Below are 12,765 nucleotides of genomic sequence, written 5' to 3'. Positions count from 1 at the left end.
TATGTAACAAGGGAAATGTCAGTTTATGCCTTAGTCAAATATAGAAATGTTGAAGGGCAAACTCACGTTCCAGGTGGTTTTGATGTGATATCGTAAACTACTCTATTAACACCTTTAACTTCATTTGTAATTCTTGAAGAAATTTTCTTAAGGACTTGAGGAGGGAAAACGAACCAATCTGCAGTCATGAAATCTTCTGTTGATACAGCTCTTAAAGCTACAACTTGATCGTATGTTCTCATATCACCTGCTACACCTACAGCTTTTACAGGTAAAAGAGCAACGAAAGCTTGTGAAATTTGATCATATAAACCTGCAGCTCTAACTTCTTCAATATAAATATCATCAGCATGTTGTAATATTTTAATTTGATCTCTTGTAACTTCTCCTAAAATTCTAATAGCTAATCCAGGTCCAGGGAAAGGATGTCTCCCAACTAAATGTGCTGGAATATTTAATAATCTACCTAAAGCTCTAACTTCATCTTTAAATAATTCTCTTAAAGGTTCAATTAATTTCAATTTCATATCTGCTAATAATCCACCAACATTATGGTGTGTTTTAATTGTTGCTGATGGTCCTTTAAATGAAATTGATTCTATAACATCAGGATATAATGTTCCTTGTAATAACCATTCAATTTTTCCTTTGGCTTCACCTCCTTTTTCTTCTAATTCTTTGTCTGCAGCTGCTTCAATTTTGGCTGCTTCTTCTTCAAATACTTCAATAAATGTATTTCCAATTATTTTCCTTTTCTTTTCTGGATCTTCGACTCCCTTCAATCTTGATAAGAATAATTCTGATGCATCAACAACAGTTAAATTTACACCTAAATCGACTGTTAACATTTGATGTACTTTGGCAGCTTCATCTAATCTCAATACACCATTGTCGACCATGATGGCGTGGAATCTAGCGTATAATTGAATTCCAAATGATATTAGCTTGCACAGCAACAGTGGCCTAAGATATACTATCAGAGTAAAGATTCACTCACCTATCACCAATAGCTTCATGCATTAATTTAGCAGCGACAGTAGAATCTACACCACCTGAAACAGCACCTATAACTTGACCTTTTTCACCACAGATTTTTCTAATTCTTTCAATTTCTTTTGGAATGAAAGAATCCATTGACCAACCACCTTTAATACCACAAACATTTTTAATGAAAGCTGCAATAACTTCTTTACCTTTTGGTGAATGTGAAACTTCAGGATGAAATTGTACACCATATAAAGGTTTTTCATTATGTGATATAGCTGTGAAAGGTGATGTTGGTGTTGAAGCTATAACTGAAAAATTTGGTGGTAATGATGTTAATTGATCACCGTGGGACATCCATACCTAAAAGAAAGTAAGTGTAAGAAAACGATTATTAAGTATAAAAGCGAGAACAATATGCTGAAGATGGTTGCATTGTCCCCTTTCGACAGTCATCCCTAGTAATCTATTTCATCTTTATGAATGAGAGAATTCGACTCACTTGTAATCCACCATCTTCTTCCATTTCAATACCTTCAAACAAAGCATCTTGTAATTTATTACCAGTTTTTTCAACTTTGATCTTAGCATAACCATATTCTCTATGTGTATGAGCATCAACATTCCCACCATGAGTTCTAGCGATTTCTTGTAATCCATAACAAATACCTAAAACTGGTACACCTTGTTCGAAAACTGCTGGATCAACATGTGGTGCATCTGCTGCATAAACTGAGTAAGGTGATCCGGAGAGGATAATACCTGAAAAAGGATGAATAATAGAAGACATTATCAGTATTTTGAATGATTTTCACTTTTCTCATTCTCGATTCCCAATTCATGTCTATCTGAACACTTATACTCACCCTTAGGTTTCCAACTTAAATCAGCAATTTTTTGTGTACATGGTAACATTTCACAGTAAACCTGTATATATATTCATAGGAAATATCATATAATCAATTAGTATAACATACTTCCACTCCTGCTCATAACATTAAGAAAAACTGACATTGATTTCACGACATCTTCTAGTGATTAAATGAGAGTACTAGAATCATAGTAAAAGTTAGGCAACAAATTCGTCCATGATATACCGAATGATCACACTCACTTGAGATCCGAAATCAAGGATCAAAATAGAATCATACAAATTATGAATCTCGTCGGCGGCAGCGGTAGCGATAGACATTTTGCAATGGTTCTGTCTATATTTCTATGTTATCTATATAAGACGTGGGTTATCAATAAACCAAAGAAGAAGGGATAAAATAGACAGCGAAAAAAAAAGAATATAGTTAGTTATAGCATCAAGTGGACCTCTTAATTCGCGGTTGTCAAAAATGTCAAGGTTAGTTGAAATTTTTGTTTTCAACCTGCCATATCAGGTAACTTTAATTTATACAACATTACCCTGAACACGAGTCAATCTACATTCACAACTATCACCATAGCGCTATTCTGCTATCTATGCCTTATCTAAGGTATGGCAATTTCGGTATGGTATTTATCGATATGTAATCTGTATGCATTTATTCATTCTACTTTTCTATCCGTACTGCAACCTTGCTATCGTCATGTACCTGTTCCGATCTATTCTTCTTTTCTACGTATTACTATTTAAGCGCTTTCTCCAATCGCTCCAGCATCTAACCATGAGGTCAACATGGTCAAAGCTTCTTTAGGCTTATCATACGGTACCATATGTCCTGCACCTCGAATTTTGAGCATCTAATAGTATATAAAGGTATATAAGTATGTATAAGATCACGGATATGATGTTTTGTCTAAGGAAATATCACAAAGATCAATACTCACAGTCAGATTGCCAGCAGTCTTATAAGTACCTGCTACCTTTTTATCTACATTCCATTCTGACCATTCAGCCATATTGTACTCTGCTTGTCCGGTCCATTCCAGTCTTTCCATCCACATCTCGTTGGCAATGTGGTTGCAGATGAAATCACGCATACCAACGTACTATTGTGTAAAAAACACATCAGTCAGAGGTTGCAAGTTCCGAACCGGTTTTACAGTCCAATCCCCAGATGTTAGGATAACTCACATTCAATACTCTAATTCCTCTTTCCAATAGCCCAGTCACGTATAACCAAGTCTGACCGGTACTATCTAACGATTGACCGAATCTTCTAAATACTCCATTATCACATGAAGACCAGTTTCCTTTCATTCCATGTACGCCCAATGTCTTTCGCACATCAGGTAAATCGAGATAGGTTCCGATTTTCTTGCTATATCAGAACTATGAAGTTAGTCCAACTCAAGATATGTATTTCCCATCAAGAGAATCAAATGCCTTTAACAGGACGAGCTGTAGGCTCACTTACGTCACAGGGTAACAAAGGGAATCACTCAGTTCTTGAGGAGAACAGCTCATGGACACATCGTAAGGGTTTACACCGGCTGACCAGAACGAGGTTTCCAAGACTTCTTCGCAGTAGTTCAAAGCAATGGAGCAAGCTGTGTAATCATGAGATTCGATACAGTTTTTGTGTGTGAGTCTCGAACATCTAGGTAACTGGTGTGTAAAGGGTAAGCAGAACGCAATATAACCATAATTCAGATGGAACTAACGGATTCAGCCATGTAGACACAATTGGCGATATTCTGTACAGGTTCGGAAAGATCTCCGTTGACGGTACATTGCTAAAGCATTTGATCAGTCTAATCCAAGAATTACTGTCGAAATACAACTCACGAAAGGGAAATAAGATTCTATCGTAGTGACTATATGGCATTAAACATGACAAATTAGCCCTTTCTTTCCTTGATGTATGGCTGCATGAATGAGTGATATTTCGCACTCACAGTGATCGGTGACACCATTCCCAATCATGACACTTTGCAAGTTGATTGGCTTTTTACCATCCTTGACTAATTTTCGATTACCATCAACAACTGCAGAAGCAAATACTGGAAGGTATCGACCCTAAGTGATGGATATCGAATATCAATGTATGTTTGAGCTTGAATGTGATGATGTAAGATGAACTTACACCGTAAGATTCACCAGCCATATGGAACGCTCTGCTCTCGAATTCTTTGAATGCCTCGAAGAACTGTGGTCATCATCATCAACATCAGTCTCAATTCCAATTTATTTCGATTACAGGAGACAGCTTACAATTGTGATGAACGCTTGTACATCCTTGGCAGCGGCTTCAGTTGTGGATACTCTCTATTAACATAAGAAATCGTAATAAGCTATTGATCTTTAACCAGATACCAAAGTGATGGACTTACTTGACCATGTTCAGCGTGTGAAAACCCTACACCAATAGGTTCATCAAGGAAGAAGATATTTGCCTATTGTTTAATCGTTAAGTTTTGGAAGTAGAAAAAAATCGAGAAAAGCTCATCTAGTTGATATGCTCACTTTTTCATTCCATGAGTAAGGGTTAACCTTAGTATCGTTAGCTGATTTTGGTTCATCTTTAACTGAACATGGACCTAATTCCATCAACATTCCCAAAGATGAAGAACATCCTGGACCACCTATATGAAGTTAGTATGAGAAATTGATTAGCCTAAATGTTATCATGATGAAGTAAAACAAGAAAGTTCGATTATTAAAAAAGTTGGAACATACCATTAATCCACATAATTACAGGATCGTCCTTTGGCTTTGATCTTGATTCGAAAAAGTAGAAGAATAATTCTTTACCGTAACCTACATCAAGGTATCTATATAGTCAACAAAAGAGGATCAGCTTAATGGCTCTGGAAGAAAAGACGACAGACAATGGTGTGACAATCATGGTTGAATAGTAAAATGCAACTCAACTTACCCAGAGAACGATCTTACATCTGGATCACACCATCCTGTTGTAGATTTGATTCTTACCCGATGATCCTGGGAACATACAAGAATCAGCTACCGTTAGTTTCTTGATCAAGTACCGATCGAGTTTCGATGATATACTTAATGGCACCTGATTTTTTTGTTATTTGTAGAAAACACTTACAGGGAATTTATTATGAGTCAGAACCGTGAATTCATCTCCAACATTTTCTAAGTTAATATCACTAGCATACCCTAATGTAGTACTTGGATGTTGTTGATCAGAAGAATGAAGGAAAGTATCTGCTACATTTAATACATCTTGCGATGAGGGAATGTGGGGGATTTGAATTGCCGAGATTAAAGGGAGAAGAGTTAAAATAGATGCGTAAAGTCGCATCCTGAGGTCAGACACAAGATGATTAGCTATCGTCTAGATTGATAGAGGCTTCCTACAAAATGATGAAGAAGCTATAATGTTATATTCATATATCGACTTGATATGGAAGAGGAGAAGGTAGATGTATAGTCTGCAGATCCTTTGTATTGAGGATGAGCTTATCTGTTGTGGACCTGATCGGTACATTCAATCGGCCTAATCCGGTTATTCACCACATGGGTTACTTCCTCTACAAGTTGGTTATCTACTGCACTAAGTTATCTTGAAATGACTTCAAAGAATGCATTTTCTCGTTACATACAAATATGATATTGTACAAGAAGAACAAGCATGAATATATATCATAGTTTATTATCTGAATTCTTGAAACTACTGCAAATACAACGGAGCTTGCACATTGATTTATTCCACTTTATATATGATTTGTGAACAAGGTGAAAGTTATAATAAATTATCACCATTTGGAGCTTCACCTCTGACTGGTGAGGGATCTACCCAACTTCCAGTTCTCATTCTTTGTTCTTCTAATAAAGGTCTTCTTGGCCTCAAAGCCGTCGGTATACCAGGTTTTCTCTTATCATCATTTTTATTCTCGTCTGATTTCAAATCGTTCATTATCATCATTGGTGTTCTCGTCGTAGGAAATGGTACACCTTCTTGATTATTAAATGGTTTTATCGTTTCTACTTGTTCTCTTTGTGAAGTGAAATCATTATTATTGTTCGATTTAGGCCAACTTGCTTGTCTTGTAGTCGTAGGAGTGGGAATTTCAACTAAAACTGGTTTTTGACTTGATGGAGTACCACCTCCTTCCGTCCAATCCTCTTCTTCTTCTTCTTCTTCTTCTTCATCCCCATCATTTATACCCATTTTTCTTGTCTTATCGGAAATGATGTCAACAGCTTTTACTGTTGTATTTGATACCACAAAGCTGTCGTCTTCATCCTCTTCAGGCTTTTCGCTTTCTTCAAAATCCTTCTTAGCCTGAGAATGCACTGAAGACAAAAGCGGTTGTCGATTACTGCTTATTGGTACGCTCTCGATCTCCTCATCATCTAAACTCGGTTCGCCAGGTTCAGAAACCGATTGTAATTCTGTATCGGAATCCACATCCCATGTTGGTGGTTCATCTTGAACACTAAAGATTTTATGCGGTAACTGATAGCAAAAAACACAGTATCAGCATTGAGCACCTGTGTATATTTTCAGCGGGGAATGGGATCAACTTACTTTGCTAGCTCTTTCTACGAAATCTGCCCAGTCATCGTCGTTTCTAATCAAGAAACCTAATAACATACTTGGATCTAATCCACTCAAAGGTATTTTCTTTACTTTCTCGCAATGGAACGTTCGCAAAGCTTGTTCAGGATATGCATTGACCCACCATTGTATCTCAGGATCAACTGGTAGGGTGTCAAGAGGATGATGAGCGTGATGTGGCGCTTCTGAAGTAGCAGAAACAGAAGGAGGTAGTGGCGAAGTAGAGGTGGCAGCTGCACGAGGTGTGGGTGACTCAGAATCATCCTGCTGGTGTTGCTCAGCACCAGTGGCGGGAATTTGAGGTTTAGGCGGTGTTGTACCTTTTGCAGATAAACGTATAGCCTGTTTTGAAGTTCCTCTCGCCTTTCTGACCTTGCTAATTCTCGTCGAAGGAGATGACGCAACATCACTATCATTCGATTCGTCACTCGATATATCATCCACATCGACCACATCTAGCTTGTATTTTACATCTTCACTTGACGTCGTAGATGAGTCACGGACTACGGGATCTGCATCCGATTGAAGGGACGACAAGCCGGGAGCGGACGCGCCAGTTGGCGCAGGCGGTGTCTCTAGAGGTACAGCGGGACGAGTCAAGTGAGGATCGAGGTAGAACAGGGAGTTTGCTTGAGATCCAACAAAATAGTAGGAAGAGGACGGCCGACCACCTGCTATACCTACAGATTGAGGGAATACAAATAATTCCTGAGGACGGGCAGCACAAAAACGTCAGAACCTCGAGGCCACAGACTGTTATAACCAAGAAAGCATATAACTCACCTTGATACTCTCGTAGTATATCGGATTAACACCGTCTAAGCCTAACCTGATCCCGACTAGTATCAGAACAGCTTTATCGCCCCATACAGTACCACTCTTCTCAGTAGAGCTGGATGATTGTCTCTGGATAGGTACATCTCTGCCATTCTTGGTACTCTGATGAGGAAGTGACGGTATGTTCCATCCAGCTGATGATAGGTTGGAGGCTTGGTAGACCTCAGACTTGTAGATTATACTGTCCGTTGCCGTGGAAACCGCCAAGCCGCAAGGAGCGAAGGAATTCGTTAGGGTCCTGACTAAAAGCATCAGTAAAGAGCTTTGACGATGAAATTATATGAGAAGACTCACTTCAGTGCACCAGCAGCTGTGCTGGGCCCAAACCATTCCCCAACTTCTTTTCCTAATTCTTTACCTATCAGAGCCATTCTATGTACACTGAATGGACACAACGGTGATGGATCGTCTAAAAACCAAGATATTATTTTAACATATTCAGCATAGCGCTGTAGATCCGCCAATTCGGAAGGTGAAGTCAGCGTGGTAGAAGGTTTACTATGTAACCTCCAATCTGTATCAGGGAAACGATCAGCTAATATAGATGCTGAAGAGTTTGGACATCGCGTGGAATGTAGTTATCATAGACACCGGACTCACCTCGACCAAGATGAAGATGCACAAGAGCATTTGCCAGCATACTTTGACCAGTCCTTAACATACAACCCCAGCCGGCATCGCTAGTCAACCCACCCTCTGATCTACTCCAGCTCCATCCTGTTCCAGAGGGACGAGTTGGTATACCGGATGTTGCCCCAGACGAAGTCGCAGCAAAAGAGCTGGGTTCTATGGATATATCTGCAGGAGGTCCGAAAGCTGAATAATAGGCTTGCGGGGAAGGTATAAGCTGGTTATTAGGCAATGATAATATCGGAGCATATTGTGACCGGTATGTGCACCAGACGACTGATCTGAAGTCATCGTAGACTAGTTACCAAACCCGTCAGTCGGGCTACAAGGGTCAATTGAGCATTGCTCAACAGCTTACATTGATCGGGCCACCTCAGTATCTCCTTCTCCTTCCTGTCTTTTCTACTCTTTCCTGGACTTTCATTGGCATTTGATCCTTCTTTACTGGGTGACCCACCAGATATCGAGGCAGGTAAAGCTAGAGATAGTGTAGAAGCTGTAAATAGATTGGAGAAACCTCTTGGAGGTGGAGTGGATGAAGGATTTGCTTTACTTGTGGCAGACTGTTCTTTCTGTTTCTTTGACCAAGCTGAAGGTCGGAGAGCACCTACATCGTTTTTCGAAGGCGGTGACAGCTTATTGGACTCTGCAGATCCACGTCTCTCTCTATCTTCGACTGCTCCGCTACTAACAGCTGGATCTTGCAAATCAGGTAAGTTGACAGAACTTGATGATGCGTTGGGAGTTGTAGGTCTCCAACCGGTATGACCGACTCCCATTACCCATATAGTGTCTGGGCATTTATCAGGCTGAGCTTCCGAGTCTAATAGATGTCTGACCCCATCAACAGCTCTTTGTCTGGCAGCGTTGAGGAAACTTGCTGCTGCTGAAGGAGGCTTTCTCATTGGCGATGGTGGTAAAGGCGGAGGTGAATCTGTTGTGGATATAGACAGCGGAGGTGATATCATAGATGAACCTTCTTGTATCGTTGTTGTGGACGTTGAAGGTAGAAGATGGGAAAACCAAGTTGACATTCTGGAGGGGAATGTGTCCGGACTCCTGGAGTTTACTGACGGCGGATGAATCGAGCTGCTGGTACCTGACGTTGAACCTGGTTGCGGTAATGAATCTCTTGATAATCCAGGAACTGATGCACTCAGACTAGACCCTCGCCTGGAAGGTATAGGTACCCCTACATCGCTTGATGCATAAGGTTCATGAGGGGATGATCCTGTTCTTACTGATCTTGCTCTCCAGGAAGAAGCTGAAGAATCTTGCGAAGCTCTTCGTGAGTGTGATTTGAGTTTGTTTGGTGATTTTGGTCTAGAATGACTTGATACAGGACGATTAACTGAGGGAAATTGACTAAGATTATTACGTTTAACGGAATGGCCAGTCGCTGTTGTATTATGAGAATCACTTGAATGTGCTGATGAGTAAGATGTTTGTCTAGTAGTTGGTATAGGATTAAGTGAGGATGTTCCGTTTGACTGTTCATATTCAGGTGATTTTTCATTTTCTTTGTCTCTGCTGAATAACCTTGAAGTCTTTTTAACGATTCCACGACCTTTAGATTTCTTTTCCTTTCTGTCTATAACATCTTTGGGCGGTATTTCACTTCCATGACCTTCTCGGATAGAACTAGTAGAGCTGCCGACAGTCTGAGTGGTGTCTGAGCTAGCTCTTCTACCTTCCAATTTCGGGGTTATACCATGAAAAGATGAAGGAGGAGGTATACCTTCTAATGTCCAGTCCTCCTCGATATCTCCAGTACTCTGCACTTGCCTATCTCGCTCTTTACCCTTTCTCAAGCTCTTCATCAGCTTATGACCACCATTCTGATGTTGGCCTGTTCTACCCTTTGGAGGAGGTCGACGATCTGATGGTGGAGGTGTAGGCAAATTTGGTCGTTGTGGATTAGGATTACCAGTGTAGTTGGATGAAGTGGGATAAGATGATGTGGATGCTTGTGAATCTGTTGAGATCGAACTTATAGGTGATTGAAGGATAGATAGTGAGGATGCTTTGTCATACGAAGAAGTATGAGATACCATTACGGTGGGTTCTGTTGACAGAATGTCCTCAATCAGCTATCAATTTCGATACCGGTCATACCGGCTGATTTCAGGTATTATCGCCACCGCTGAATTAACACGGGTCGAACATATATGGGAGTATCATTCACTCACTGAAGAGATTTGATTCATAAAATTTCGATATATGGAAGTAGATAAATCAATGTTTTGGCTGATCTAAGCAGTTGAATGATATTGTTGTTTTCGTTCGCAAAACTATATAAGGGTATATTAGAGCTACGCGTTGATGATAAACCCTACGCTCGGATCAAATTACGCGAGAAGGGGTTGAGTTCTGCCCTGGATGATAGAGCCGCATCTATAGCAGCAATAAGCCTTCGTTGCTCTTGCCTAGTCCTTGATTGGGAGTGTACCGGTCTTGGTATATGGTATGTGAGTGATCAGGATGATAAGAGTCGTCATGAATTAAGGGGTGGCTGCTATCATTATGTTACTTGAACGTCAGCTTATACTCATTCTCACTATAATTCACACAAAGCAGTCAGATAAAGGAACCAAAGCGAAGCGATGTAACCGGTGGACATCGCCGAACACTGCGAATACCGGAGACCCCGCAAAACAATATTGGGAAAGAATAGCAAGAGCAACAATGAGCTAAACGCTCTGACCGCTGTCATTTTAACCTTTCTCCAATTCTCTCTGTCCTTGGCAGTAGCATCTCTCACCTTCGCTTAAACATAATAGTGTAATGATAGCTCCAGCATCATGATGAGTGACAGATGCAATGGTGACCAAGACTTTCCTGGCAAGGTGAGCTCGACGTTAGCTCCATCGAAGCTTATATAGGATGTAGGCGGGTATCAGTTGGCCGGCTCAGGAGAAGACATCAAACCCAGTTGCTAAATTCTTTGAACTTGGATCAGTAAGTTCTGGGTTCACATCATCTTTGATTGCAGTCAAAATTTTCCCAAACATGATAATCTATCCACTGGGGATTCGGAGATTCAGCATCCTTACCTTTCTTGCTTATACATCCCCCTACATCTGCTTTTCCGCTACTCTCTGCTCTTTTTCTTTATGTATTGATGGCTTTTGCGCCATGGCTTCTCGATAGTTACCGATCATGACTAGCTATTGCTTCTGCCATTTGTAGCTGCCACCCTACAAGGGAAACAAATGATAGCTGATCTGAACCTGCATTTCCAACAGAAGCTCACCTGGCATTGGAATTGGAACAAGCACTGGAAAGGTCCTGTTCTGCCTGAAACATCGCCTGACCTGGTGATCAATGCGGAATTCCTACCTATGGTGTGAGTAAATGTTTCATGATAAGCTGCACAAATAAAACAGCCCCTCTAACCTGGTTCAGTGAAATAAGCTAATCAATCAGACTCAAATACAGATGGTCGCCCGAATTAGTGAACGATGGTAATTTCCTTCAGCCGGGATGGGAATTACTCATGGGATTCAATGAACCTGGTACGTAACCGGTGATTTTCCTGGCAAATTCGATCTCTAAGAACATCATGATGATGACTGGAGCTGAGACGGAAGAATATAGATCACGTAGATCCAGCTGTAGCTCGCAAAACTAGTCCGAAAGATGCGGTTCCCTCGTGAGTATCTGCCGTACGAGTAGCATGATATCGACTAGCTAAATAATCTGTTATGATAGTTGGGTCGACATGTCGAAATGGATCACTCGACCCGATCAGAAACTAGTGTCTCCAGCAGTAGCAGGAAGTGTTGAATGGCTCAAGGTGAGTGCACTATATGTTTATACTACTTGTTCAATAGCCAAGCATCACTAACGGTATATTGTTCATACATCGAACAGGAATTCTTTTCGCTAATTCCACAGGAAGCTAAACCATCATACCTCGCTGTTCATGTATATACAACCACATTTGAATCATTCGTAAATATCATAGAGAATTACTGGAATGTCTTCGGATTACCTATTATCTTGACTGAATTTGCTATGCAGGTGAGTAGTTCGAGGCTTTCAGTGGAGCTTTCCCAAGTATAGTTGCTCATTATAATACCAGAGCTTTGACCCTAACGTACCTGGACCGCAAAACCAGCAACAAGTTCATGATTTTATGGGTGAGTCTGTACAATTTATACATATTGAATAGCAGATCAATTAAAGCATATAAATAGGTCAAACAACAAAATGGCTAGATGAAACCTCGTATATTTAGTGAGGCCTCTATTTCCTCATATGTCTGGGTCACCCGGACGATGCAAGCTAATGATCTGCACTGACTTCATTGATAGCAAATACTCATGGTTTGGAGCATGCCGTAACTCGTATCATCTTCACGGTGTACATGAATATAACAGGCTTATGGATGAGAATGGGAACATAACTGCTTTGTGAGTGCCGTAACTTATACCTTTCGTTTGTGCCTTACCAAATGAAAACGAGTATACATGCTGAAAAAGCGACTGCTTGCAGAGGACATCAATACATCAGTGGAGGACATGCTTAGATCGTAGAGAGCATGACTGTGAAAAATCCAACGGTAGCTCTGTGGGAAAATAGTCGACTAGCTTTAAATGACGTATACGAGATGAAAGGAAGTCAAGCGATAGCTTCAAAGGATTACTGAATTATCTATATGACCCCTGGAAGGATACAAACGATGAAGTACAGCGCAGTCGAAACATACCTTTTAGACATCAGGGATATCGATGGGTATTGCATTCCTTCAATATGCACCGCTTAGTCAGTTGAGGAACTATAAAGATCTAATGTCTATTGAAGATTCTTATTGTTAACTACAAATCAAGTTCTCGTTCAAGCCCAATCT

At 40.4% G+C, this 12,765-nt stretch overlaps 4 protein-coding genes across 4 annotated transcripts; 1 reads left to right on the top strand and 3 right to left on the bottom strand.

Moving 5' to 3' along the window:
• Positions 1–62: 62 nt before the first annotated feature.
• Positions 63–2,176, bottom strand: L201_000831 (GMP synthase [glutamine-hydrolyzing]; the record flags this gene model as incomplete). The annotated part of the gene is made up of 6 exons (XM_066216627.1): positions 63–912; positions 998–1,347; positions 1,487–1,746; positions 1,851–1,911; positions 1,997–2,035; positions 2,099–2,176. The coding sequence occupies 6 exons, from the start codon at positions 2,174–2,176 to the stop codon at positions 63–65; spliced, it is 1,638 nt and encodes a 545-aa protein (XP_066072724.1).
• Positions 2,177–2,604: 428 nt separating this feature from the next.
• L201_000830 (uncharacterized protein) lies at positions 2,605–5,186 on the bottom strand (the record flags this gene model as incomplete). The annotated part of the gene is made up of 14 exons (XM_066216626.1): positions 2,605–2,715; positions 2,803–2,964; positions 3,050–3,236; positions 3,333–3,523; positions 3,580–3,651; positions 3,704–3,732; positions 3,814–3,934; positions 4,002–4,064; positions 4,130–4,183; positions 4,249–4,311; positions 4,382–4,500; positions 4,595–4,689; positions 4,794–4,858; positions 4,971–5,186. The coding sequence occupies 14 exons, from the start codon at positions 5,184–5,186 to the stop codon at positions 2,605–2,607; spliced, it is 1,548 nt and encodes a 515-aa protein (XP_066072723.1).
• Positions 5,187–5,627: 441 nt separating this feature from the next.
• Positions 5,628–9,967, bottom strand: L201_000829 (uncharacterized protein; the record flags this gene model as incomplete). Its single annotated transcript, XM_066216625.1, has 6 exons — positions 5,628–6,344; positions 6,417–7,154; positions 7,230–7,521; positions 7,578–7,797; positions 7,884–8,210; positions 8,272–9,967. The coding sequence occupies 6 exons, from the start codon at positions 9,965–9,967 to the stop codon at positions 5,628–5,630; spliced, it is 3,990 nt and encodes a 1,329-aa protein (XP_066072722.1).
• Positions 9,968–10,714: 747 nt separating this feature from the next.
• L201_000828 (uncharacterized protein) lies at positions 10,715–12,444 on the top strand (the record flags this gene model as incomplete). Its single annotated transcript, XM_066216624.1, has 11 exons — positions 10,715–10,759; positions 10,803–10,871; positions 11,159–11,259; positions 11,352–11,428; positions 11,511–11,565; positions 11,625–11,709; positions 11,787–11,936; positions 11,998–12,055; positions 12,113–12,152; positions 12,230–12,328; positions 12,411–12,444. 11 exons carry the CDS (start codon positions 10,715–10,717, stop codon positions 12,442–12,444), a joined length of 813 nt encoding a protein of 270 aa, XP_066072721.1.
• Between the last annotated feature and the right edge of the window lie 321 nt (positions 12,445–12,765).

Source organism: Kwoniella dendrophila, chromosome 1 (genome assembly GCF_036810415.1).
Source record: "Kwoniella dendrophila CBS 6074 chromosome 1, complete sequence".
Classification (NCBI taxonomy): domain Eukaryota; kingdom Fungi; phylum Basidiomycota; class Tremellomycetes; order Tremellales; family Cryptococcaceae; genus Kwoniella; species Kwoniella dendrophila.
This window is presented reverse-complemented; position numbering and strand designations above follow the sequence as displayed.